Source organism: Clavelina lepadiformis, chromosome 4, assembly GCF_947623445.1.
Source record: "Clavelina lepadiformis chromosome 4, kaClaLepa1.1, whole genome shotgun sequence".
Lineage (NCBI taxonomy): Eukaryota > Metazoa > Chordata > Ascidiacea > Aplousobranchia > Clavelinidae > Clavelina > Clavelina lepadiformis.
Genome location: NC_135243.1, coordinates 22,761,527 through 22,787,420, shown reverse-complemented (window position 1 = coordinate 22,787,420; position 25,894 = coordinate 22,761,527). Strand labels below are relative to the sequence as shown.

The 25,894-nt window shown below is 35.0% G+C and overlaps 6 protein-coding genes across 9 annotated transcripts; 4 read left to right on the top strand and 2 right to left on the bottom strand.

The window, feature by feature from the left end:
* Window positions 1–248: 248 nt before the first annotated feature.
* On the bottom strand, window positions 249–1,751 carry LOC143452245 (LYR motif-containing protein 4-like). Its single transcript, XM_076953134.1, has 3 exons — window positions 1,240–1,751; window positions 1,042–1,162; window positions 249–632 (listed from the first exon to the last, which is right to left on the bottom strand). The coding sequence occupies exons 1-3, from the start codon at window positions 1,314–1,316 to the stop codon at window positions 570–572; spliced, it is 261 nt and encodes an 86-aa protein (XP_076809249.1). The 5' UTR covers window positions 1,317–1,751; the 3' UTR covers window positions 249–569.
* Window positions 1,752–3,264: 1,513 nt separating this feature from the next.
* LOC143452662 (ATP synthase F(0) complex subunit f, mitochondrial-like) lies at window positions 3,265–6,424 on the top strand. The gene is made up of 4 exons (XM_076953713.1): window positions 3,265–3,404; window positions 5,563–5,688; window positions 5,887–6,003; window positions 6,292–6,424. The coding sequence occupies exons 1-4, from the start codon at window positions 3,344–3,346 to the stop codon at window positions 6,318–6,320; spliced, it is 333 nt and encodes a 110-aa protein (XP_076809828.1). The 5' UTR covers window positions 3,265–3,343; the 3' UTR covers window positions 6,321–6,424.
* Window positions 6,425–6,435: 11 nt separating this feature from the next.
* Window positions 6,436–10,019, bottom strand: LOC143452661 (asparagine synthetase domain-containing protein 1-like). 3 transcript variants are annotated; one of them, XM_076953710.1, is made up of 4 exons: window positions 9,596–10,017; window positions 8,921–9,139; window positions 7,064–8,286; window positions 6,436–6,712 (listed from the first exon to the last, which is right to left on the bottom strand). In XM_076953710.1, the coding sequence occupies exons 1-4, from the start codon at window positions 9,632–9,634 to the stop codon at window positions 6,436–6,438; spliced, it is 1,758 nt and encodes a 585-aa protein (XP_076809825.1). In that variant the 5' UTR covers window positions 9,635–10,017. The 3 variants fall into 3 exon arrangements, with proteins under 3 accessions (XP_076809825.1, XP_076809826.1, XP_076809827.1); XM_076953711.1 differs by having other exon boundaries at window positions 9,588–10,016; XM_076953712.1 differs by having other exon boundaries at window positions 6,581–6,712; window positions 7,051–8,286; window positions 9,596–10,019.
* Window positions 10,020–11,173: 1,154 nt separating this feature from the next.
* Window positions 11,174–12,770, top strand: LOC143452571 (uncharacterized). The gene is made up of 4 exons (XM_076953598.1): window positions 11,174–11,399; window positions 11,833–12,009; window positions 12,093–12,171; window positions 12,308–12,770. The coding sequence occupies exons 1-4, from the start codon at window positions 11,324–11,326 to the stop codon at window positions 12,429–12,431; spliced, it is 456 nt and encodes a 151-aa protein (XP_076809713.1). The 5' UTR covers window positions 11,174–11,323; the 3' UTR covers window positions 12,432–12,770.
* Window positions 12,771–14,796: 2,026 nt separating this feature from the next.
* LOC143452904 (dual specificity protein phosphatase 22-like) lies at window positions 14,797–18,627 on the top strand. 2 transcript variants are annotated; one of them, XR_013115118.1, is made up of 9 exons: window positions 14,797–15,003; window positions 15,132–15,165; window positions 15,272–15,354; window positions 15,470–15,519; window positions 15,718–15,762; window positions 15,905–15,934; window positions 16,347–16,518; window positions 16,819–17,523; window positions 17,612–18,627. XR_013115118.1 is itself a non-coding variant. In XM_076954045.1 (8 exons), exons 1-8 carry the CDS (start codon window positions 14,983–14,985, stop codon window positions 17,074–17,076), a joined length of 693 nt encoding a protein of 230 aa, XP_076810160.1. In that variant the 5' UTR covers window positions 14,797–14,982; the 3' UTR covers window positions 17,077–18,627. The 2 variants fall into 2 exon arrangements, 1 of the variants encoding a protein (XP_076810160.1); XM_076954045.1 differs by having other exon boundaries at window positions 16,819–18,627.
* A 724-nt stretch (window positions 18,628–19,351) lies between these two features.
* On the top strand, window positions 19,352–24,772 carry LOC143451907 (serine hydrolase-like protein). Its single transcript, XM_076952683.1, has 12 exons — window positions 19,352–20,465; window positions 21,107–21,174; window positions 21,362–21,511; window positions 21,607–21,720; window positions 21,814–21,855; window positions 22,074–22,093; window positions 22,335–22,409; window positions 22,574–22,680; window positions 22,981–23,060; window positions 23,138–23,252; window positions 23,356–23,443; window positions 23,570–24,772. The coding sequence occupies exons 1-12, from the start codon at window positions 20,320–20,322 to the stop codon at window positions 23,714–23,716; spliced, it is 1,152 nt and encodes a 383-aa protein (XP_076808798.1). The 5' UTR covers window positions 19,352–20,319; the 3' UTR covers window positions 23,717–24,772.
* Window positions 24,773–25,894: the final 1,122 nt, after the last annotated feature.

Here is a 25,894-nt window from a genome sequence, read left to right as displayed (position 1 = left end):
ATAAAACTCAGGCTGGTCTTGCAATTTTAGAATTAAAACTTTCATGGAAAAAATGTTAAAAGGAGATAATATAAAGTCATTTGTGCTAACAATAGCTTTTCAAATGACATTTTCAAAATAAATGTCGTAGATTACCAGATATTTTTGCTGATACAGGACCTGTCAGAAGTGTTTACTGAGATCACAAATTCAGAAATTTTGTGGACTAACTTCACACGCTGACAGTGGAAATAAAATGATCATAAAAACCAGCGATAAACATTGATTTATCAGTCAAGTTCTACCCAATAATAAAACGGCAAGTGACTCTGCCTCGAAACACATAAGTCAAGACAGAAAGAAAATTAAAAAAACCATCCAGTCCAATGCAAAACTATCTTCTAGTGCAGAGTAGAAAGCTGTCACACTTTAGCTGCCAAAGCAAAAAAGTAAACGAAACAACTGCTACCAGGCAATGCTGTTGAGATAGATGTGCAGTAGCATATTAGGCTCAAAGTAAAACGCAATAAATCCAAAAGCAAAGGACTAAAGTTTGAGGCTATTTCAAGGAGAACACTGACTGACAAGAACTATGTGGTTGGTTCGCGGTCCAAAATATGATGTTCCACAGCATAGAGACGGCCAACTACAACCTGTCAAAATTTAAATCATGTAAAATGGTGTAAAACTGAAGACTCTCTAGGTCTGGCAACAAGATTTACATAGTATACACATAATAACAACCTGTTGCTGTTGTTGAAGACAGGCCGTTTTTTTGGAGAATGGGTATACAAAAATTAATTTTAACTATTTAGGGTTTAATTGAAGTTAAATTTAGGTTACAATGTTATAAAATTTAATTTAGGTTAACAAGAATCTTTAAGAAATAGCTTCGAAAGTATAATTTTTTTCCAATGAAATGGTGACTGCCAATTAACAAAATAATAATACTTCACACAAAAGCTATTAAGTTACTTAGTATTACTTTATTAGTCTTAATAAGCTGTTATTGGGGAACAAGATATAATTTGTGTTTTATCTAATCTTTGACAATACACGCACCTGTCGCTGAATAACTTGCAAATCTTTTGCTGCTTTTGTGACAATTGCTTCAAGTTTTTCGTCACTGGTTTCATTCAAATGTTTCTCATAACAGTACTTCATTCTTCTCACTGAATGACACCTAAATTGTACAAGAAGCAAGGTAAAACACAATGCAATAAAGCAAACATTTAAGCAAATACCTATCAAGTGAAACACCTGAAGTTGTAGTCACTAAACTTCGCACTTTCTTCCAGCAATTGCTTATACAATTTTGCTAGTTGATTTCTAGCCATGTTCTTCTTAAGCAACTTAATTGAAAAAGTATAACAACTCTTCAAAACATCAGACACTAGGCCTGGATATATTTATACTAATTCATAACAAAAACATCAAAAGTTGATAACAAAGTATTTGAATGTTAATTTTTAAATCTTTCGGTCTCTTGTATGTACTTTGGCATTTCGACTTGAAGGCCTGCGCGATAGAGTTATAAACTAAAACCTAACTTTCCAGTCAGGTCTGAATGTTGCTTTAGGTTAAGCCTAGACAGTTAGGCTAGGGCCTACAGGTATTTCGAATTAAGATATTTTGTCCATAGGCCTAGTTGTTTGCAACCCTAAATAGAAAAATGACTTTTCATGTTAAGATCAATAAATAACAAAGCCAGTGTTAGTTACGCTAATAACACTTAACATGCATACGGCATACATCTGCTTTCTATACTGTCTATAGGCCTATAAGATCACCTATCCTCAAAAGCTGACTTGGGCGGCTGCCGGGCTGGGCCTTAGCTAAATTTATGATGAAGTACATGCATATCCAAGTTCGATTAGGTACAGTTGGGTCACACAAGGTTCTGATTATTATATAACCTCAGTGTGACGAGGGAATATTGTCATTCAGACCCATCAATACCTACGACCACCCGCTCTTTAAGTCCTACCGCGTGATGCTTTCTAATATTTAGTCGAACTGGAATAAGTTACACTTATAATAAAATGTTCATAAACAGACAGACGAGAGTTGGCGAGATAATAGCTATTTACTGCAAAATTAAGTGGACTTTGTTGCGGTAGAGACAGATGAGACTCATAACAATTAACCACAACGCATAGTTTAATGTTAAAGCAATTGGGTCTGGCTTAATGCACCAAACAAAGCATTTTACCATCATTTTCTAACACACTTCTGATATTTCAGGACAATGTTATATAAAACTTAGCTAGACAATCGCAATTTGAAATTTTAAGAAAATATTGATTGATTATTAATTACCAGCAAATATCAACAAGAAAAATAAAACTTATCATTTCACGTTTCAAAGTAAACAAAAGAAACCTAAAAAGGCAGAAGGTATTTGTTATAAAGAAAGAAAGAAAAAAGTAATTAATTTGATCCTAGTTTTCCAGAAATGATCGTAAACTTTGAACTAAACTTTGTTGTTACGATAAACAACAACATAATTAAAACGTGTTTTCACTTAAACAAATCACTGTTACTATGTAAATTACTAAATTTTTTCAGAACATTAAACGCAGAACAAATTTTCAATTAATTAATTATAACGGTTTACGTTTAATCATTTTAATATTGTTTGTCGTGTAAAAAGGATTGCGTTATGGTATAAAGTACTTACTCAGGCTAGGTCATCTTGTCACTCACAGAAAGTTTTCGTATTTGGATTACCAAAGTGGAAAGGTTGGAACTTGACCGCAAGGTGTGAAGAAAAGTTATTTCTTGTAGTTTTTATCCAAATTTTCGGCGCAAGTTAAAAAAATGCGTCCTATATTACAAGAGGAAAAAATTTAGATTTTGAAATCGTATAATCTGCTTTCGTCCGCCAAAACCAAGGTTATAAAGCAGCAGACGTAAGCTAGGCCTATACCGTAAACCTGCCGGTTACAAACAGTGTCCTTAGAGTCTACCGCATGGTACGGTATTCTTGTGAACTTGAAACGATTACACCATACAGACAGATAGCAGCCTCATGTACAGGGATTTTTCATTTTCGGTAAATGTATTACACTGATTTGCTAAAATACCTGTAGTCACTTCGTTTATTCTCTCCATTTAAATAGAACCTTCCATTGTTTGACTATTTTTCAGTATTCTTGTGCGAAATTAAATCCTAAATTGCAAAATTAAAGCTTTGCAGTTTGGTCAGGGATGAGGTTCATAGTCGTAGTCATAGAAATGCATCCATAGACAGAGTGGGATGAGAAGGTTGTAACTTAGTTAGCTTATCTTAGTGTACATGATGCCAATATTTTCTTTAAATTGCAGATTTTTTTAATGGTTTAAAAACAGATAGTTTAAAATAATGGCAGGCAAAGCTGACTTGGCAAATCTTGCTCAACACCCAAAGTATTATGCTTCAAAATGTAAGTCGTTTGAAATGCCTTTTATTGATACCTGTTGTTTAATTATACAATCACAGAGCTGACCTTGACATTTTTGTAGTATCTGATTAAGTAGATGTTATTATTCAGTAACGTCATTTTTTGTGTGTAGGGCTGGGTTCATATAGGTCACAATCATTTATGTATTTGCTTAAAAACCTTTACTTATGTATAAACTTAATTTTCGTAGTACATTATAATTTGAAGTAATTTACCTTTAGAAAAGCTAATATTTTACAAGACGCATGACTTTTGTTATTAAGCACAATATTGCACATGACCAATACATAAGATGATTGATACCGTCAACCGGGGCTACTTTGATTTTGGGGGCTACTATGGTAATAACTATGATAATACAACTATGGCGGACTGAGACGTGTAGAAAGGAAAATAGCCTCGTCCAAACAGGCTATAAGCGTAATGTTTTGCGGAAATGGTGCAGGGCAGTTTTTACTACCAATGACTGTTTATAAGTCGAAGAATCTTTATGTAGAGTGCACTCGAAATGGACCCCAAAATGCTTTATACGACCATTCCGTGAGTGGTTGGTTTGACGCTTCTTTATTTGAAAAATTTTTTTTTGGTTTGTTTCTGGAAGCTGTCAAGGACACTCCAGGTACCAAGATTATGCTGGGTGACAACTTGGCCTCTCATTTTAGTGAAACAGTCTTGAAGGCTTGTGAGGAAAATGACATTAAGTTTGTTAACCTGCTTCCGAATGCGACGCATCTCCTTCAACCATTGGACGTCAGTGTCTTTGGGCCAGGTAAATGAATGTGGCGTCGAATTTTAGCAGAATGGAGGAAAGGGAGTCGTTCCAAAAACTCCATTCCAAAGAATATTTTTCCTATGTTGCCCAAAAGACTCTGTGATGGGTTGAACGAAAAGCAGCAAAATTTGGTCGCAGGGTTTAAAGCCTGTGGAATTTTCCCAAAAGACCGAGAGCAAGTGCTGAAGCGACTGCCACCTGCCAATTCTCAGCCAGTTCAAGAAGTGCTTGGTAATGCAGTCGCCACAATGCTTGAGGAATATATTTCACCAAGACAAACATCATCAAGAAAACGTGGTCCCAAGATAACTCCAGGAGCAGCAATTTCATCATGTGATATTGCTGATTTAAATTCATCTCGATCTGATGCAAGAAAACGCAAGCTGCTGAACCCAATGATTCCAGTGAAGATGAAGGGGAAGTTTGCGTCATCTGCAACCTCTTGGACCCTCCACGAGGTAGAAGCAGAGATGTGGATTGGGAGGGATGTGACAATTGTGATTTGTGGTATCACAAAATCTGCCTCAGAGACAATGGTGGATTGAGTGCCCTCCGAGCTGTGCTTAACAATGTTTTTTTGACACTTATGTTTTATATTGCTGTGATGTTTTGTTTAATGCAAAAAACTATTAGAAAAGCCCCAAGGGAGGGCTACAATGAACATTTTAGGTATATTTACAATGTATTATCAGAGTAGCCCCAACCCAGGGGCTACTACGATAATTTTTTAAAGTTGAATAAAAAAAATGTGAAAATATAAAAATGAATTTTTTCTATTTTTTTGAGAAGCTTAGGACCAAAGTGTTACTCATTTAAGAAACAGACCCTTTTTGAGCAACATGTGAGAGAGGAGGCAAAGAAATGTCCTGAATCCTATCATAGTAACCCCGGTTGACGGTACCTTCCTATTTTGTACAAAGTTGTTAAAAAAAGATAAAGATAATTGATTGATAAGTTTTTTTAATCACTTGTTAACCTTAACCAAAGCTATTATCTTGCCCCGGATAACTAAATCTAGCCATTTGCATATATCTATCCTTTGTTATAAGGTAATTTAATTGTCCTTCTTTAACATACAACTAGCTTTGAGACTTGGGTATCACCTCAATGGCATAGTCAATCCCGTACACTGTATTACAGGACAGATAATGATAATAACAATGCAATGATAATGACAGCTTATGTGACCAAAGTCAATCTTGGCGCTATTGTTTGTTGGTTTTTCAACTTAAGTCAACTTTCACAATACATGAATTTTCATGGAGTGAAATACATGAAATAGATATATTCACAATAAGTGCCAACTTTGTGCTCAACATCGCATGGATTTATTTTAATAAAATAAACTAATGTTATTTAACTCAACAGTGGAACCAGGCATGAAATTGCCAGCCGACACCAGGCTACTCAGAGATGTGAAACTTTACGAAGTTCCAGGATGGTTTTCTCAGAGGAACTTTAGTCCACTTGGTTTATGGTTTTCCTTCAAACGATGTGAGTATAATTGTAAAACTAGAATAAAATTTTATTCAACACTTATGAGGTTGATGTGCTTTATTTAAATCAGTAGATAAAATGCATGAGAACTAACATTATTTTATTCGTTTTTCATATTTTGATCCAAATATCCATACTAATATGGACAACACATAGGGAACTAATTTTATGCATTTTCTATATTAACCCTTCAAGTCCGTCATCAACTATGGAGCAAATATTACCACGTTCGACGCCCCGGAGGAAATTTGGTGGCTATGCTGGCAGGCTCGGCAGCTGTGTTAATGTACATCACTGACTATCGTGACATGAGTAAGTGATCTATAGAACACACTTAACACGTTGTATGTACCCGTACTTATGCTTTTTCTTCTTGAACTAAGAAACTTGTAACATGTTTGGCATTGCATTTTGTGCTTGAAGGTTACAGGTAATCTTCCTTTAAACAGGCTTAGGTCTCAATAACAATAGGACATTGCTAACATATTGTAGCCCTGCTTGGCTTTAACCACAGATCACAGAATTGACAGCAAGGCACTCATACCATAAGTTAATATACTATGACTTGCATGATAAGTAACCAGTTCATTTTCTTTTCAGAGTCTCACATGCTGAGGAAGTACCACTAAAACGTTCCTTTTCTTGTCATCTCGGGATAAAAACTTAGCGAAATCGGGCAACTTAAATTATCCATCTGTGTTTCTATATTGAATAAAACTTTATTAAAATACAACCACGTGTATTTTATTTGCGATTAAGCCGTGTGCAAATATCATTCCCTTTTTCACGTCCACTTTCAGCCTTGGCAATCCTCGACCCAAACTGAATCGCTCGCTTCGGAAAGACGGCTGTCCCACGTAGGCCCAATATATAAGCAGCTCCTCGGAGTAGGATCTTCTCTCCAACACCACGAGGCAGATGGAAGTCTGCTTTTAGATGTGTTGGAAGACTTGATAAAAACCCAACCACTTCTTCGTCTAAATATGGAAATAACCCTTCCCTTGCATGGTCTGCCAGAATTCTGAAACAAAACATCTGTCATCTAAGTCATTACCATCACAGTAAAAATGCTACGCTTTGATCAATAAGACTATAATTGTCGGGCAAAATATGAGTTCAAGTTTCCATGGGAATCTACTAAAACAGCAACGTCAAAATAATTCAAATCACGCGATAAAAATCCCAACCACACAATTCAGTAAATTACTTGAATTTTATTCAAAACTAATTCCTAAGCTAACACAAATTTTCAAAATTATCTAAAATAATTAGAATAGGCCTAAATAATAAATTTTAGTTTTTATGCTATGTCCTGTGTAGTGGGATTATGCCGTTGTAGGAATAATTACATGCTGCTACCTGTTTTCATTACCTATCATCTCTGCCTAGATTGCGCTCCGCAATTCTTTCAATCTCCATATCCATCTCTGCTTGAACTTCTGCCCAGTCGTGTTTTTTCTCAAAGATCCCTCGATGTCTCGAGTATCCACCCAATTGTTCGTCTGCTCCCATGCCACATAGAAGTATACGAGATGAAGCGATGTATTGATCCTTTGCTCCACCTAAAGGCGAACCAGACGTCTCTCCTCGGCAAGCGAACCATAGTGCACACGCTATGCTGTCGTCCAGCACTGTTGCTTTTGGATAAGTCAGGTCACCAATGTGCTGTGACCGTTGGTGTTGCAATTCTTTTATAGTTACATTTATTTCTACAAATTTCCAAGTTCGGTTTGGACAGAGATTGCGTAACTCTTCATAAGAATTTCTCCCTGTAATCCTATCCGGGACGTTGTAGTCTACTTCCTTGGTGGCATTGTTTTGCATGCTTTTCTTTCCTTGCGGTTTTTTTTTGGGAGACTCAAAAGCAACATTTAACAATTCGATTGGTTCGCTAATTTGTATCACCGAATGAGCTAACAATGCCAGTACAGTGCAGTCGATGCCTCCTGAAAAAAGAATCCCAACTTTGCAATTGTTTCCCCAGCTTTCCAGCGTTTGAGTCCGATGTTCCACAGCATTACGGAGTTTGTTTATAAGTGCTTGACAATATGGCCATAGCTGTTTCTTTTCACAATTTTCAACAAGAATTTCAATTGGTTTCGCTTCAACGTCAGAAGATCTTCGATCAGTTGAAGCATCGTTTCCACGAAAACGGTGCTTTTGCTCAGAACAGACGGGAATAGGTGGATTGATACTGGAGGAAATATTTGCAAATAAATTTATTTTACTATCCCACGAAATTTTTGGTTTTTTGTCAGTAACAGAAATCCAAGGAAATGCAGTTAATGCACTAAAAATATCATCTTCGATAACATTCAAGTCGATACAGAAGACTCCAGGCGGTATTTCGATCCATTCCGAGAATGTTCTGTTTGCAACGGATGAAATAATCAAGTTTTTTTGTGAATAAGAAAGCAATAAACTTCTCCTTCCAAAGTAATCTCTTCCAAACCACAGCTTCTTCGTCGTCTTCTGAAAATATACAAAGGCCCAAGGACCTCTCATTAATGACATGATGCTTTCCACTGAGGTTTCATTCGATTGTATCTCCAGTTGTTGAACTACAACTTCTGTGTCACTTACACCCTTTGGCACCTGCAAATGTTAGGTTGGTATTATCATACAACACCGAAAATACTGATAACCAGAAAGAACTGCAAACTTGTAAACAATTACTTAAGAAGTTTACCAACTGAAAGTTGGTCGTATAGCCAGTACCAGTAGCCAAAGATATGTAGGCAGTTAAGTTAAAAGAAAGGGTATGTACACTGTACAAAGTTGATTTTAATTATTTTGGTTCAAATTGAAGTTAGATTTAAATTAGAAATGAGATTTAAAACAGGTTTAAGTTATTGTATGACAACTTTTAAGTGTAACAGGAATCTCTGAAAAATAGCTTTGAATATACGAACATTATCTGGTGAAATAGTGACATCCAATATTTAATTTATAAGTAATGAATGTCACTTGCAGATAGCACTGTTTAACATAAACTACATTATGTACTATGTAGTGATTTAGGTAAAGTGAAAAAGGTATGATATTTTATTGAAAACGGTAAGATTACACTGTTATACAGCCAAGTTAGAAAAGAGATTGAGGATTAGTTTAGGCATTTCATTAACTTTCTGGTTGATTTACATTTGACCAAAAAATATTGATGTGTGTCCAATGTCAGCTAGAAATAGACACTGCGATTCAGTGAGTTTAAAAAAAATTTTCCCACCACCTTAAACCCAGCATACAGCTCTCCATTCCAAAGTAACACATTCCCAGAAGAACTCCTTGCTGGTTGTGGAACAAACTCAGATCCTCTCATATGCAACACCCATGATGCTAGAAGCAGATGTTGGCCATCGAACTCGATTTCAATTTTGTCATGTTGGTCGGGACCTCTTCGTTTCAAAGAGTTCTCAAGGTTGTGTAAGGTTTCGTAACTTCTTTCAACCTAACAAAAAGTATGTTTATTTTGGTATGTGATAAAGTACAATAGTCTATGCTGACAGCTGGCAAAAAAATGGAGAATGATTCAAAAACTATGCTTAAATTGGGTCCAGTGCACAACCAAATGACGTCACAATCTGGGTAGCAGGGGTCTAGTATACAGATACATCACATGGTTGTGCACTTCTGCATAAGACTCTTTAAACTGACGCATCTTCGGATTATTATTTGACTCTTAAAGCTTAGAACACAAATACTGTTGAAACCAGAATTCTTAGGATACATAACGTTTGAAACTGAGAGAGGTCTATAAACTTACAGTAACTAAGGTAAACAACACAACAGACTGTAATATCAGATAGGCTAATAATATTATAACTAACGTGTGCACTAACGTATGCAGTACTGCTCATACTACGTAGCCAGGTAGCGCAATTTAACAAGTTTTTTACCTATTTACCTTGGAAGTACATGCCACTGAGCAAAAGATCCCACACATTTCGAAATAATAATATATGAAGGAATTGACAAACTTGCTTGATGCTTTCCTACTTTAATGCTTTGTTTCCAGCTCTGCGGTGAAAGCCCCAAGCTGCAACTTCTGTAATAAAATCCAAAGTGAGACCATAGACACATAATGCACTTATCTTTTCTCAGCGATGGAACTTTTAAAATGTCGACAAAAGATTTATTGAAAATGAAAGTTATGATGAAGCTTGTAATATTTTACTGCTATCTATTATTCTATCAGGTAGGTAACGTCAGCAACAATAAATCAACTTCGCCCTTTTCTAAATAGCTAACAAAACAAAAATACTATCGAAAAAACAAAAGATACACATTCTAGATTAAAGAAAAGTAAGCCTATGCTTAAGAAACGAATCTGAAAGGATTTGAGCCTAATTTTCATATATTCTTGAATGCTAGAAACTGGAGTATTTTTTAAATAAGGTTTTTTATTGGCACACCGATTCGATTTTGATAATCGATTTTGTTGTCGACTTTGATCTCACAACAAAAAAACAATTGCGTTGCATACGATAAGGCATCATGAATAAAACCGCATCATGACAATTTGACAAATTTTTTATTACTGGAACCAATACATTTATAACGTCAAAAGAAAAGCAAGGTTACAGCTTGTAAGTTACCTACCCTACTTTCCAAACCAAACGAAGTTATTATCGTTGATGCATTGCCCAAGAGCACTGCAACAATAATATCGTAAAGTCGTGCATCGAACCAGGTGTGTATAATTACGTGACAAACTGTCCTGTGCCGACTGAACATACAGTAATGAATTTTTCTTGTAGGCCTAGCCGCCGAGGACTAATTTGCTATTTTGATTTGCATAACGAATATAACCTTTTTGCTTGTGCTTGTGTGAAAAGGACCCAGTTTTCGTATCAATAGCAGAAGAAAATTACTATCAAACCAAGAGAAAAATGGCCGTAACATACACAAAAAACTTGACGTTTCTATTATAGTTAGCCTTACTCAGTCACCTAAAGTCAATATGTTACAAATTTTCTACATCATTTAGTGATGGTCGTCTAATTCCAACATTTATAATTATATTTCCATGTTGTACTTACATTGAGTATGGGTTTAGTGGCCGCGCTAGTTGTTACCAGCAATTAAACTATCAACGTAATTATTTTTGAACATGTTTTAAGCCGTTTCGGCTTTGTCTATTTTTCCCGTTCATTGGCGCGTGTTCATAACAACTGGCTTGATTTGTCGTCTCCACCGCGCTTTTGACGAAAAATAAAAGGATTGAATTTGGTTAATTGAACACATGGGTGCGAGTTTGAAGCTAGAAAACGAAGGAAATGGATTGAAGACGCAACGGAAAAATCATATATAAGCCCCAAGGCTACCGATCGATAACATTCTTGTGATGATTTAAAAAGGGCACCCAGTTTAGGACGCTTAAGATTAGAACAACGCGCTTGATTACCACAAAAGTATTTAGCTGTGTCGCTTGTTGCCATCGCTTATCCATTTAATATCTGGGGTAAATAAATAGATAAAAGGTAGTAACTAGACAAAAAACAACAAGATAAAATTTGATTTGTAAGAAAAAAGAAAATCTATTGACTTTTGAACAGATGCATTTTGCAAATAACTTGAACTATCTTTGTACGAAACGGGTTTACAATTGTCTTGACTGAAGAGAAAGTGTAGAATGTTAAGAGAAATGCACGCGTTTTTACTGAAAATATTTTTGGTTTTCCCAGCACAAACTTGTCAGTTGACAACCGGTAAGTTGTCAATGAAATATTTCTTTGTTATTATTTTCTGTTATTATAGCTTATGTTTCCTGGTACCTTGGAATGATTATCCCAGTTGAGATTATATATCAACTGGCGTATGTGAATATAACAAAAAATTATATCGATGAAACGACAATTTGTGTTACAGTTTATGCATTTCAATCGCTGTCTTAATTCCATGCGGTCAGGCAGCGAACAAGACAAACAAGAACGTTAGAGTTATTATGAATCGAAATGGTTTAGTATAAAGTTTGTAACGGAACGGCCGTTTCATTGTAGCCTACTTCTGTTAAGAATAAGGTCTTCAACATTTGTTGAGTCGTTAGGCGAATTAACACCTCAAATTGATTTTCTTCTAATTAGCACTTACAGTACTTATTACGACCTGCATTTTCAATTAAAGAAAGTTTGTATTTTGTAGAAGCATCTGTTAAGGACGGTCCACCCTCGCACAACTTAACCAGCTTTGACTTCAACTTGACAATGCTTGTCAATGATGACAGAGTGAACTGTTGCACCCTAGAGCCGCTTAGTGAAGGCAGCGGTTCATTGGAAGGATCTAATCTCGAAATTTTGAATACAACAGATTCAACTGAGAGTATATTGACAGCTGCTATTGTAGTTTGCTATTTAATTTATTCATAAAAGCACCTGGTTCAAACAAGTATTTGCGCTTTTTAGGCTTTGGCTACGCCAACTTGAACTTCTCTTTGTGCAAGCAATGTCTGAAAACTAGCAATGATGTGTCTTCTGTGGAAGGGTGCAACCGTATTAATATAATTCAGTTTCATTACGTAACGTTGATACGTAACATTGGCAGATAATATTAATTAACAAATGCAACTGTCAGTGGTTCACGCTTCCAAAACTTAAGCTTTTTTATATCATGTTTTTAGAATCATTTGGACTTCTTTCGTATTCGGGGTTTACCCAGTAATTGTTTTTATCGGCATCATGATTTGTGTTTGTGGAAATTGTGAAAGGAAAAAAGAGCGGGCCTCACTGACGACCAGTGCATGACGTCGGCGAATATAATTTGAAAACGTTTGTGATCTTATCCCGCGTGCTGTTACAGTTAAAAAACATTGAATGACAATTTGTATAAAAGTTGTTTACTTTGTAACGAATCGGAGAGATTTGATACGCTTGAAGCCGCCGTCGTATCTTTAGTAACTCCGATAAATCTGACCATGGAAGGGGCTCAGACTCAGCCCAGTTTCACAGGCGGCTACAATACTATGCTGGTGCGATGAAGAAATATGACTCAAATCAAACTGTCGTTTATTTGGCGATGCAAGAGTGTCCAGAAACTCGGGTTCTTTCATAGAATCCGCGAGTACGTAAAATGCACATACGTAAAACGAGACACTGATTAACGTTACGTAACTGATTACAAAACAACGTGGCACTGTACGCCATAATTTAATTGTGCTTGGCGTTGGCATCGCTAATTATAAGCTGTAGCTTTAATTTATAGATTATGTTTGCTTTGGTCGTTTTAACTACGTGGAACTATCACACGCGCGGAAGAAAACCGCATTAACGAAACCGAAAATAACTGGCATTTGATGAAAGTTCAGATTGTTGTCTGGGTTGCCCGCACGTTCTAACAAAAAGTGCCATAGTTTAAAAAAAAACGTTGTTTGTGTCAAAGCAACTAGCAACCGGGCGTCGAAAGGCGGAACCAGACAACGTATGATGTGGTAAAAATAGCACGGCAGGAAACTAAAACAGAAAAAGAACGCTATTGAACTTCTTGAGTCAACTGAAAAGCCTGAAGGCGATTTCCTGGAAAGTTTTCTACATGTATAAACTGCAACCGCAACTTGGGCTATATGTATAGAAGCGCAATTTAAAAAGGTTGCAAACTAGGAAAGGTGTCAGTTTTATAGATCAGTGTTCAGAAAACAAAAGTTGTTAGAAAATTTCCAATGATGGCGCAAACGCATCAAATTTAAAAGATTCCATCACACTCCAATTGTATTGTTTACATCGGGACTTCCCCGCCGTGAAGACAAAATTCACCGCTGCTGATTAAGTCAATCATTCAAATAGTTCTCGTGATGTTCGCGGTACAGAAATTTTGAAAAAATGATTATTCATTTGCTGTTGCTGGGTTATAAAAGCCAATAACAATCCCAGCAGCTCATTCGCAAAGTAGTGATAGAAGTTGTTTGCGTGCGACTGGTAAATATCGGCTTTGTTCAATGTGTCAGCGAAAAGCGGAAGCGAAAGTCGAAAAATAACAATGCGAGCTTTACATTATAGGCTTATAGGCTTAGGCCTGTTTCTTGTTGTTATTGTGTTGAGTATAGCTTTGGAATAGATGGTAGGCTGGATGTCAGTAAATTAGCATAATATTCGTATTGCAGTATTGGCATAATAGTGTACTGGCATAACTTTTATCATCCGTTTATTTCTTGAAACGTCAGATATAGCAATATGTTTAAATGCTTTTCTGGCAAGTTGACAGATCTTTACAGTCCTACAGCTGGAGTCCAAACTCGACTGGAAAGTACAGCATTTTTTGACAAGAAATCGTGCGTGCAAAGACGCCGATTTTGTCGGGTTGGCGTGCACTAAACGCTCAATTCTTTGTTTATTTAATGTAAATTGGCGTTCAAGGAACCAGATTTTCTTAGTTTATTTATTATAAATCGGCGTGAAGATAAAAATGTTCGGCGCAAACGTTGATGAGTCTTGTGTGTACAGTTGCCTCCCTTTGCACTCTGTACCTGTGGCAAATATTAGATTAAGATTAATTAATATTAGATTGAGATTAGTTTAGGTAAGATTATATTAGATAGCCTATAGATAATAATATTAGAATTTAATATTAATATATCGTATAATATTAGATTTCAAGATTAGCTAATGTACCATAAAGCCATAGGCTAAATATCAAAACCAATAAACCATGTTTAAGTTTGGAGGTTACATTTTCATAACAGTTACGTTCTATTAATGTCTTATTCTTATGCACACTGCTGCACATATGGCAATCATTTGTTTTCTATGCACATGCAGATTTATAAGGTTGTGGCCTAAACAAATAAGCTGTGTATTTTATGCCGATATTTAGTAAATTAACAAAGAATTAAGGCCGCAGTCAGATTTGACAGTCAGCTGTCAGTCAGGTTGGAGAGTTTGCGTTTTTGAGTGAGAAATCCCTTGCGCAACAAGATAAAGCAATAGCCACTTCACGTGAAATTAATTTTAACCCCCCACACACTTGGCAATTTTTCCAATCTGGGCGACAGGCTGATATTGCGCAATATTACAGCAAACTTTTGCATAACTTTTTTTTTGAAAACTATCATTCTTTTCTTTCAAGTTTTTCTGGAACTGGCAAGGGTAATAAGCTGCCGGAATAAACAATAATTTACTTTTTTACCTAATTACAGGTTATTAAAGCTCTTAAAATTTTGCATTTTGCTGTAATTCTAGGCTGTGTGCAATTAAAAGTCGAACAAAAGTTAAAATTTTTAAAATATCCCCCCATTAAGCTTAGTTGGTAATTGTATAAATTTATTTTCTGGATTTTTTATTGATCTCAACAACCAATATCAAAATGGGAAATGGCATGAACAAGGTGGGTTTTGAAAAGGATAATTATTTGTTAAATATGCCAGTAACATACTACAGTATTCTTTTAATTGTTCCTTTATCAATATACATTCAGAATACAAACACCTGAAGATATTTCTTATTTATTTACAGATTTTGCCTGGGCTATATATTGGAAACTTTAGAGGTAAACTTCATATTTGTAAATTCATGTTTTATGTCACCAGGAGTTTATCTCTAATTGCATTTGTTTCTACATGGCCGATGTTAATTCTTGAGTTGATGTATTACAGATGCCAAAGAGGAGGAACAATTAGAGCAGAATAACATCACACACATCCTCTCCATTCATGACAACGCTCAACCATTATTGGCGGTATGGTGCTAAAGATATTTTTTTAGTTGTTCTTGTTATTATGGAAGTATACACTATATTGCAAATACTATAGTAACTGAGTGTTTATGTTGTATATATTTGTGCATGTTTTCAGGATAAGAAGTACTTGTGTATTCATGCTTCTGATACACCTGGTCAGGATTTGTGAGTATTGTTATTTCTGTTTTTTGTCTTATTAAAATCAACAATAACTAGCTATTTTTTGAAATGATTTTACTTTTTAGTTTATTTTCCTTGAAAACATTTACGATGGGTTTTATTTTGTTGTTTTGTGATCACACAATGATAATGGTAATTTCTTACTTAGATACGTTAAAAAAATATGTATTTCTCTTTCTATAGGATGCCCTATTTCCGCCAGTGTGCAATGTTTATCCACGAGGCTAGGTTAGTTTGTATTTATTGTAAAGCAAATTCAGTCATGGTTGCTATTGCTATTATGCTCGTTTGTGCTTGCTTATACTGTTGTGGCAAAGATGCTCAGACTTGCAGTTTGTATACAATTTTTAAATGCGCTTTTGTATTTTAGAACAGGAGGTGGCTCTGTACTTGTGCACTGGTAAGTTATCTCAGAAATTTTAACTACGATTACATCCAGTGTTTTTGAGCTTTGACTTTATTAGCCACTAAGAAACTTTAGGAGACCGCGACTGTTAAATTCTAACTGTTAATAATCTGCTATAGTTGCAGAAGTGTAAATTTTAAAAGATCTTTACAGAAATTTAAGAGACTGATTTGGTTCCCAAAACAATTTGACAATTTGACCCAAAAACACTGGCTATTAAATTTCTTTTAATGCTTGTGTTATGTAAGTGGATTAATTTGAGTTTAAGTGAATCCTTTTATTGTTTATTTGGAGGAAAATTTGAAAAAATACTTTATTTAGTTTGGCAGAATACCAACATAGATACTACAGTATATTATGCACATGCTAAAATAACTAAATAGTAAAATATGAAATAAATATTTAGTTTGGCCGGTGTATCAAGAAGTGTAACGGTCACAGTAGCGTACATAATGACTGTAACTGGGCACACCTGGAGAGACACTTTGAATGCCGTTCGACAGTCAAGGACGGTAGCCAACCCAAACTATGGATTCCAAACACAACTTCAAAAATACGAAGAAGAGAAAGTGGTTGAGGTATTGACGTTAAAATTTCTTTTGTTAGGAAGTGAAATACAGTTTGTTATAAGATGTCTGTATAGACACTATTCTTAAAAATAGATATTTGCCATCTCCGTTGTTTTTATCGTATTAAAAAAAATTTCACCTGAAGAGCAATATGAAGAATAGATTGTTATAAAATTTGATACAAATTTTTCAGTTTAAAGTTATTTTAATAAATACTAACAAAATTGTTATGTCTGTTTTTAGCATTTAACTGACAATAATGCTTTTTCACATAAAGACATTATGAAATTTTGTGGTTTTTCAATGTAGGAGCGGAAATGGTTCAGTGAAACTTATGGACATAACACACTTGGAGACCAACTTTCTATCAAAGAGCTTTCAAAGCAATATGAAGAAAACAGCCAGCAAAATTTAGTAGAAAGAAATTCCAATCTGGAAGCACAGCCGAGTGGAAGCACATCTGCAAGTTATCCGTTAAACAAACCAGATGAAATGTTACCTTCAGCTTGGGACAAGGCAAAGAGAATTGGCATGCTTGTGGATGACTATGACCCTTCTATTGAGTGATCGTTACCTGCAGAGATTTCTTATTTCTCTCATTTTGCATTTTTTCCAAAACGAAATTTCATGTTTTTGTCCCAATTCCGACTCTTTTACAAGATTTGAAAGTCTATGTGAAATGTTCAGTCACTTGACGCCATGATTAGTCTAATTGTATTTATTTTGCCATTAGATGCAATCCATATAGTTGTGCTTATCATCGATCGTACTCACACAGCGAAGCACTTTTCGTCGCATCATACTAACATATTGTATAGTCTTTTGCTGTGGTTTATATTTATTTTCATCATTTATCTACCTGATATTCCCCATGTTCTCATTGATGTACAGTGAGACCTCGTTAATCCGGACCACTTCGTTTCGTCAAAAAATGTCGGTTTAGCGGGGTTTCCGGATTATCGGAAAGGAGAAAATCAATCAACCATGCAAATGCAGCACCGTGTTCAAAACGCAGTACGCACCCTAGTGAAATTCTAAGTACCGAGTTTCTGGCTGGACAGCAACTAAAATAAAATTATATTTTTTGTATGATCCGACCCAGTGTCGAACCCCAGAACCACCGTATTAAAGACGAATGCTCTAAGCCAGAAGTGACGAACGGTATGACAACCGCTCTTGCATGGCGAAGCATTCCGGCGGGACCAGCAGTCTTGAACTTTCTTTGACCTGTTTCTAATCATTGCGCAATGCGATATCAAAAGCTGATAGCACGATTGAGTTGCAGCAGTATGTTTTCAATAGATTGCCGCACTCAACCCATGTAATGTACGTATTTTTTTGCGACCGCGGAAGTGTTGTTTGTTACTGTTGATGAACAATTTATTTTTTCGTTTCTAAAACACTGTACAGTATTTCATAGTATGACTAAAAAGCTGTGCGGCTAAAATTTTTTACAAAGCGCAATGCTGTACAGTACTGTACTTTTGAATCAATAAAGACCGCAACGTTATTATGCGTAGATAATCGGCTATTGTTTCGTCATCTAACTACCCAGCGTACATAGTGTATTAGGACAATCGTGAATCATTTTCGCTAAACTGTTAATAATCCGGTTTATCGGATTTTATTGCGATTGATTTAGCACATTTGTTCCAAAACTTTTGTGTCGGAGTCGGACAGCGGGGTTTCCGGATTAAAGGGGTGAAATGCATAGGAAGAAATCCGTTCCCGGCAGTTTTGTGTCGGATAGCGGGGATTCCGGTTGTTCGGGGTCCGGATTAACGAGGTCCCACTGTATATTAATACAATAATTTTCGTTCTTGATGTTTCGTTATTATAGACTTTTTGTTTTTGTTGCTTTTCATGTCCGGTTAACTTTACCTACAGTCGCCGACCATTAGAAGATGTTGGCAGTTGTTAGAGTTCTAAGGCAAGTATTTAAGCAACCTACAATTTACAGCGTTGTAGGCATTGTGTGCTGTTGCTTTATTTATTATTGTTTGAAGGGATTTTTAAATTTCGCTCACATAAACTTTTACATGTTTCTTTCATTTTGGGGTTTATAGTCACTGCGTTTAATGGTGAGATAAATGTATAAAATAAAAACACTCACTTCAATTTGTTTTCTATGCGAGCGATGAAGGACCGTAGCCTTAATTCCATACACATCCCAATGACAGGAAAATCGACGGAAAATTTTCTTACAAACTCACTGCAATAAACATCAAAATCTAGAAAAAATGTTAGAAGAAAGCATTTTTATGAAGATTTGTGAATTGAGATAAAGTTTTGAAATCCAAAAAAGCCATTTTGGCAAGTAGATTGTTCCTTTTAACAAGCGATTAATAAAAAAGGTTTGTTGTACAACAGCTTTATTGTATAATTAAATAAACAAGTAGGCTTAAGCCCTCAAAAATATTAAGACTCTTTCTCAAAAAGGAACGTCAGACTTTTCAAACGTGTTCTGCTGTTTTGACTTTGTATTCGTTCTATGTATCTTTTGCTATGCAGCAAAAGTAGTTTTCTATGGAGGCATTGCTTTAATGGGTAATCCCCTTAAATAAATGACACAAACAGTGGAGTCATCATTACACAATCAATTTCTAAAAATGTAAACAGAACTCAGAACTGTGTTAATTGTTTCAGTGATTGCCAACAGTGGGGCATTTAATCCTGGCTTTCGTAACCTAGTTGTTTATAGATAGCTTTAAGTCTTATTGCTGCAAATGTAGTATGGCTTGACGGCGGTCTGACAGTTCTAAACAAAACCCATATTGACAGGATTGCCACACTTTAATGGAAAAAAGTAAAAAAAATAAAACCTAAATAGACTTTTTCATATTTTAATAACTTTACCTCCAGACTTCGCTTTACAGAATATGAACGTTAGACTGCAAGCACATTATTCAGATTCCTATGGGCAGTTTGGTTCAGTATGAATAGAATTTAAGGAGTTCCTAAAGTTTAGCAAAAAGTTCTCTTTTTATAAACTTCTGTGGTCTACAGTACAATTCAAAGTCAATTCTGTAATGTTTATTTTTCGTTATTATCTGTTGCGGAATGAAAAATAAAATGCTAACCATTAAAGCGGGAAAGAATAAAAATTCCACCAGCAAACAATGATCGGGAAAAAGCAGCAAAGCCCATATAGGTTTAGCCTAAAATGTTAGAGGACAATGTAACCAAATGATAAAGATGAATAATGGATAGCACCATCATTAAACCCAACATACAATATTTACAATGACAAAGAAATGCTTACAAACATATGCAATAAGTTATATAAAGTTAGATACTGAGGCAGTGCGGTAAATAGGGTAAAATTAAGCTGATAAAATGACGTAAAGATACACTTAGTGACACATGACAAAAGCCGGCTAGCGCTAGGCTAAATCAATTAAGATTAATGCATCTGAATGGTAAATAGGACCCCATCCCAAGGATAGGAATTCTGTGGCCAAGACGAGGGCATGATAGCAGAGCCCTTTGGTGCATTAAACTTATCGAGTATCATGTCATAGAATTGCATGATACACGTCATTAACAAGATATTAGAAATTAACACGCCTCAGTTATTCTACGTTTAATTTAAGGATCTGCCAGGGTTTGTTATAAATAAAGGATATAAGTGACTGTAAATTTACAGCGCATGTACGTTTTATTGACTTTTGATGAATATAGCATCGTTTGCTGAGACGTAATAATGTCACAAAACATTTTTTGCAATTGTATGTCTGTTAAAAAGGTGTGAAAAATCAAAAAAACTTTTTACTTTCAATTTCCAGGAGGCAGAAGTCAGTACATCTCTTCATGAAGGCAGTAAAATTTGTGGGTGGATGTTTTAAATCAAGAATTGCACGTCAGTCTTTCTGCGTAAGTTCCAGATTACTTTCATGCAATCAGCCCACCAATTCATCTGTAGCCGAGATAAAGACACCTTTTATCTTTAAAACCAGGTATTATTGCAAATGTCTATTATTCGTTGGTTATCAAATAAAATGTTGGTTATCAATTAGCCTAGCCACCAAAAGGTTTTGCTTTATAGTTTTGTGTGCTCGACTAAATAACATGCAAAATTAGCTGCTCAATGAATTTTTCTAAACGTTGTGTACTTAGGCGTTATCAAATGTGCGAATAGCGCTATACTTACGAATTTTAGAAGCAGATATGGTTCGATAATGTATCAAACTGTTATGCAGATACGTAGTGCTTTTTTATCTAAAATGTGCGAAAATGGCTTTGAGTGATGGAGTAGGATAAAAATGAGAGCTAAATAAATCAGAGTTTATACCTAGCAAATTTTCCGGTCTTCTGTGTATGTATGCCTGCAGCATAGTGATCTTCGTTGTATTTGGATCCTATTTTTACTTGATATTGTACAAAAAGCCGTTTTAAATTCAAATGATCATTGAGGACCGCATGGTATAAAATACAGTTTCGGTATTTAATTCATTTAAACCAGTAGATAGCTGATAATAGTCTGTAATTTGTGAGACTGTAATCGTTATAGTAATGTTCAGTATGCTATGATAGAATAATGATAGTGTTTATTTTAGCACTAAATACCAGTCGATGATATAACGTTTAACTTTTTCAGGTTGAGCAGCTCATCACGAAATACGATGGTTGATACAAGTAATCCATACATTAGTTCGTCATCTAGAGGTTCGTGGTTATATTTAAAACCATGCTTGAATGAAATTATAACAATTCAAACTATAACAAGTTCAGATACTCAGTTAGGTATACTTATATTGCTTATACTTTTATTACTTATATACTTTTGCTTGTATTTGACTCGTTATCTATTCTTTTTCATCGATTGGAACTGCAAAATGCTTTTTTGCTTTAGGACTCACTAAGGAAATAGAGATTCCGGTTCCATGGGGAATAATTGCTGGTAAAGTTCTTGGTGATTCAACAAATCCACCTGTTTTGTGCATTCATGGATGGTTGGATAATTGCAATACATTTGACAACCTGATTCCTATGCTACCAAAAGGTAATTATATTTTGAAAAGTGGGTTTACAGCGAATAATGTGATTTCTTTGTAAGATTAACTTGTAAGTTAAACTACAATATTACTTACCATTTAGACAAGTATTTTGTGTTTATTGACCTACCTGGTCACGGCTTATCTTCCGGGATTCCCCTAGGAATGTTCTACACAACGTACGACTATATTGCTGTGATTGAAAGGATTGTAAATCGTAAGTTTGAAGCATACAATTTTTCATAACTTAGGCTTACTATTAGGCTCTTTATGTTCTTTTATTTATTACTAATCAACAATGCTTGCATAGATTTTAAATGGAAGTCTTTCAGCTTTCTTTCTCATAGTTTGGGTGAGTTTCATCAACAATTTTAAACTAATTCTATGTTACTTTCCTGTGTCCTGCTAAAAATATGAAATCTTATTGTTTATTCATTAATATGAAGTTATGAAATATTACCAAGTTTTGAAAGAAATGAAATATTGTGGAGTGAAATCTTATTTGTTACGCTTACATGAGGACTTACACAACCTTGCATTTATTAACCATTCATTCTTTGACACTTACAGGTGGAAATGTTAGTGGGGTGGTAAGTGCTATTATTTTAATTCGTTCAATTATTTTAATTCGTTCAATTCTTTAACTGTCCTTTCAAAAGCTTTTTATTAGGGAAATTGTTTTGTCATTAAATATCTTGCGCTCATGTCTTTAAATTCAGTTTATTTGTTTGTTGTAGATTCTATTCCATTGAATCCATTCCTATTTCTTGTGTCTATTTTATTTTCAATTGGATTTCTCTTCGATGTTTTTTTAATATTTTGCCACTTTAGTATTCAGGAACATTTCCAGAAAAAGTTGACAAACTTATCATTCTAGATGCTCCTGGCATCTTTCCAATGACACCGGTATGTTAAGTTCAGTCAATACAAATATAATCATAACATAGAGTGTATACGATTGACAGGTTGACTTATTCAAAGCTTGTAATGAGCTATGATTTAGATAACGTTTTTAAATATGCATAAGAAAGAACGATGTTAAATTTTGTAATTGAGCTACATATATTCAGGGAACGGAAGCACAAATGCTGCGTACTGCGATAGAGAGTTATGCTAAGTTTGAAAAAATGCAGGATAAAGAACCCCCAGTTTATACGTACGATGCTGCTCGAAAAAAGTGGGTTTTAGTTTCATGTTAATTTAATTTAAATTTTTTCTGGTCATGGAATTATGATTAGAACGACTAAGTTGTGACATATTTCTCCAGTTTAACCAAATTTAATGTGAATTAATTCTAGAGATCCATTTCTAAAGCTTTAAATGTTTAGTTGAGTTAATTTAAAGCTTTCACTGTACAAGTGTATATGCATGTACATATATTTATCCAGATGTATACGTAGCTATGTATCTAGAACATTGTAAAAACATGTGTTTATGGAAATTTTAGTATTTGAAAAGGGAAAAAATCTTTCTTTAGGCTTCTTACGGCAAACAAATCTCTGAATGAAGAAGCAGCAGACATCTTGCTTGAAAGGGGTGCACAAAAACTTAAAGACGGTAACTTAATTTTTATAACATACCAGATACTATATCAATAGCTATCAACAGAGCTCCAAAATGTTTTACATTTTAAGGAAAGTACGTTTTCGTCCGTGACGTTCGTCACAACTACAGACATCCCACTGCAATCAGTGCAGTGAGTGTTTCGCAGTTTCTCTCTAAGATTCAAGCTGAAACTATGCACATTATGTACGTAAGCACGATGTTTTCTCAGAAGAATTGCCCTTTACATAACTAGTAAATTATTTGTCCGACGTCGACCATTTTTCGCAATTTCCTTGTTCTTACCCAGGGCAAAAGATGGGCTTTTTAATACTATTCCTAAAGAAAGACAGCGTGTGGTGTCAGAGCTAATTTTTGATGGATTTAAATCTGCTGAAGTAAGCTAGAGTTTATAATTGTTTACACGACACGATTAACTGCTTAAGTAGGACACAATTTTTTTTATAAATTGGCAAAATTTTGTGATCCATGTACTTAACAAATTTTTACTTTATATTTCTCAGTATTACAGCCGTGTAGATGTAGAGGGAAAACATCACATTCATCTCTGCAATCCTAGTGGACTGATTGACCATGTTTCTATGCATTTATCAAGGCCAATGAGATCCGGTATAAACCGGCACCAGGCAGATGCTTCAAAAGCATTATGAAGTCTGTAGTGAAATGAGTTTGATGCCTGACTATGCATTGGTGCTTAGATGTTGTTCGAAATGTCTTGATATTTGTCCATTGAACTTACTATATGTAGCAATGTGCATCTTTGATATATCTTGTGTGTAGGGAAGTCTTGTCAACTTGGATTTTAAGAAATCACTAAAGTAATTTTAAAATAATAGTGCAGTTATGTAATATCTGTTATTGAAGTGAGACAACTGTCTTAATTTTTTGTTTTTAAAATGCTACTGTCAACAAACAAATTTACAACAAGCATAATTTTAATAGTTTTAAAATATTCTACTTCCGAAACAGCTAGTAACAATCGATCTAAATCAAGGGTCACCAAACTATGGCCTCAATATTAGTTTGTCCAGCTTGCATCGCTGTGCCACGATTGAGCTTATTATATTGTAGCATATTAAAACAAAGCAGGTATTCGGCCCGCGATCATATCGAAGTTCTCATGCGGTCTGGTCCGGTATCATGTCGGTCTTCTCACTTGGCTCTTGGTGAAAACATTTTCATTATGCCTGAGCTAAATGAATAAATTTTAAAATGAATTAACCTTATTCATGTTTTAAATATTTTATCACGTATTTTTATAAGTTTGCAGTTTATTTGTCAATGAAGTGTCTTGGCAGTTCAAAGTTCACAGCCTACATTTGCCATCTAAAAGCAAAACTTACTGTTTGTTTGCTTTGTAAACAGACGTGTGTGTGTCATAAACAGACGTGTGTGTGTCATAAACTGTTAGTGTAACACTCCAGTTATGGAGTCTTCCCATTGAAAAATTGTTTTTGATATCTTATGACCTACATGCTGCGTTTTGCAAAAAATGCTCCACAACGACATTATTCACTTAATAATTTCAAATCGCCATAGGAGTTTTTTTCAGTTTTTGACAATGTTTTTTGATTTAATTGTTGTCACTTTTGATATTGTTATTATTAAAGATGTATAAATGTATATCATTTTCAACATTGAAAATGTATTTAAAAATGTACCACTGTAATTTCACCATTAGCTAATTGTCATTAATTGTGTTTTAGTTTTTTTCAGAAGCAACATGTCCTAGTATTGATGCGTTATCATTTTGATAAATGCAATAGCTGTATTTATTTGTAGTTTTGTTTCATGAGTAGAATTTCACCTCATTTAGAATTAAATGGACAAACCAATTTCCAGTACAAGTTCATCTTCCACAAGTATGTAATTTTTTTGCTTCATTCAGTAAAGCCGTACCATTTTCTGCATCTTAGTTTATTATAAACTTGCTTTCGGTTAATTTGTCCAGAGGATTCACCAAATAAATAGAGATACCTGTTCCATGGGGAATAATTGCCGGCAAAGTTCTCGGCGATTCCACAAATCCACCTGTTTTGTGCATTCATGGATGGTTGGAAAATTGCAATACATTTGACAACCTGATTCCTATGCTATCTGCAGGTTAGCATTCTTATTACAGTCATGTTACATGTTACACAGTTATTACATTCTTGTTATCACAGTCGTGACAGAAAAATATGGAACTTTAGGTTATAGATTTGCACATTTTTCTAAAAAATTACACTTCTCTGAAATAAATATCAATGAGACCAATTTGGAGATAGCCGTGACGTCATGACAACTATTATAGCGCTACGCATAAGTCTTGCTTTGGAGATTGTTAAAATAATGTAATTTTCGATGCTTTGGACAATAGATTTTTGATGTAGTGCTTGATGTAGTTGTTAATATGAAACAAACTGATGCAGGTAAGTGAACGGCGCATTTATTGTCGTGAAAAACACACAAAAAAAAGTTTTTTGTTTCAATCTCAAATATTTCTGTTCAATTTTATATTCTAGTCACATTGAAGGGAGGACATCATGTGTATTTGACCTGTCGAGAAAAAAGTTTCGAAGCACATTAACTTCCTTTTTCAAATACCATCGAGGTTTGAAATGGAGAAAAATCTTTCTAAACTCTGACGCATGTTATGTTGACTCATCTGACTTGCTCTATCAAGTTTTTGACTTGATTTCAACAGTGCTGTTATTTTGTGTCTTTATACATTGTTGACCACGAGCACTAGTTTGCGTCTCCTTAATTCTGACTGTGAGTTCCTGAATCAGGTTTCCCACAACCGATAAAAACAGATACTTTGCAAGATGTACTTTCTTCCAACCAAA

Coding starts and splice junctions, on each gene's coding strand:
- LOC143452661 (XM_076953710.1), bottom strand. CDS start 9,634: ATGTGTGGGATCTTTTGCTCAGTGGCATGTACTTCCAAG. Junction 9,140..9,595: donor CAGTGGCATGTACTTCCAAG/GTAAATAGGTAA, acceptor ACTTTTTGTTAG/GTTGAAAGAAGTTACGAAAC. Junction 6,713..7,063: donor AATCTAGGCAGAGATGATAG/GTAATGAAAACA, acceptor GTTTTGTTTCAG/AATTCTGGCAGACCATGCAA.
- LOC143451907 (XM_076952683.1), top strand. CDS start 20,320: ATGAAGGCAGTAAAATTTGTGGGTGGATGTTTTAAATCAAGAATTGCA. Junction 22,681..22,980: donor TACGATGCTGCTCGAAAAAA/GTGGGTTTTAGT, acceptor ATCTTTCTTTAG/GCTTCTTACGGCAAACAAAT. Junction 23,444..23,569: donor ATGGATTTAAATCTGCTGAA/GTAAGCTAGAGT, acceptor TATATTTCTCAG/TATTACAGCCGTGTAGATGT.
- LOC143452662 (XM_076953713.1), top strand. CDS start 3,344: ATGGCAGGCAAAGCTGACTTGGCAAATCTTGCTCAACACCCAAAGTAT. Junction 3,405..5,562: donor AAAGTATTATGCTTCAAAAT/GTAAGTCGTTTG, acceptor TTAACTCAACAG/TGGAACCAGGCATGAAATTG. Junction 5,689..5,886: donor ATGGTTTTCCTTCAAACGAT/GTGAGTATAATT, acceptor TAACCCTTCAAG/TCCGTCATCAACTATGGAGC.
- LOC143452904 (XM_076954045.1), top strand. CDS start 14,983: ATGGGAAATGGCATGAACAAG. Junction 15,004..15,131: donor TGGGAAATGGCATGAACAAG/GTGGGTTTTGAA, acceptor ATTTATTTACAG/ATTTTGCCTGGGCTATATAT. Junction 15,520..15,717: donor GATACACCTGGTCAGGATTT/GTGAGTATTGTT, acceptor CTCTTTCTATAG/GATGCCCTATTTCCGCCAGT.
- LOC143452571 (XM_076953598.1), top strand. CDS start 11,324: ATGTTAAGAGAAATGCACGCGTTTTTACTGAAAATATTTTTGGTTTTC. Junction 12,010..12,092: donor TACAACAGATTCAACTGAGA/GTATATTGACAG, acceptor TGCGCTTTTTAG/GCTTTGGCTACGCCAACTTG. Junction 12,172..12,307: donor GATGTGTCTTCTGTGGAAGG/GTGCAACCGTAT, acceptor TCATGTTTTTAG/AATCATTTGGACTTCTTTCG.
- LOC143452245 (XM_076953134.1), bottom strand. CDS start 1,316: ATGGCTAGAAATCAACTAGCAAAATTGTATAAGCAATTGCTGGAAGAA. Junction 1,163..1,239: donor TTTAGTGACTACAACTTCAG/GTGTTTCACTTG, acceptor TGTACAATTTAG/GTGTCATTCAGTGAGAAGAA. Junction 633..1,041: donor TGCAAGTTATTCAGCGACAG/GTGCGTGTATTG, acceptor AAATTTTGACAG/GTTGTAGTTGGCCGTCTCTA.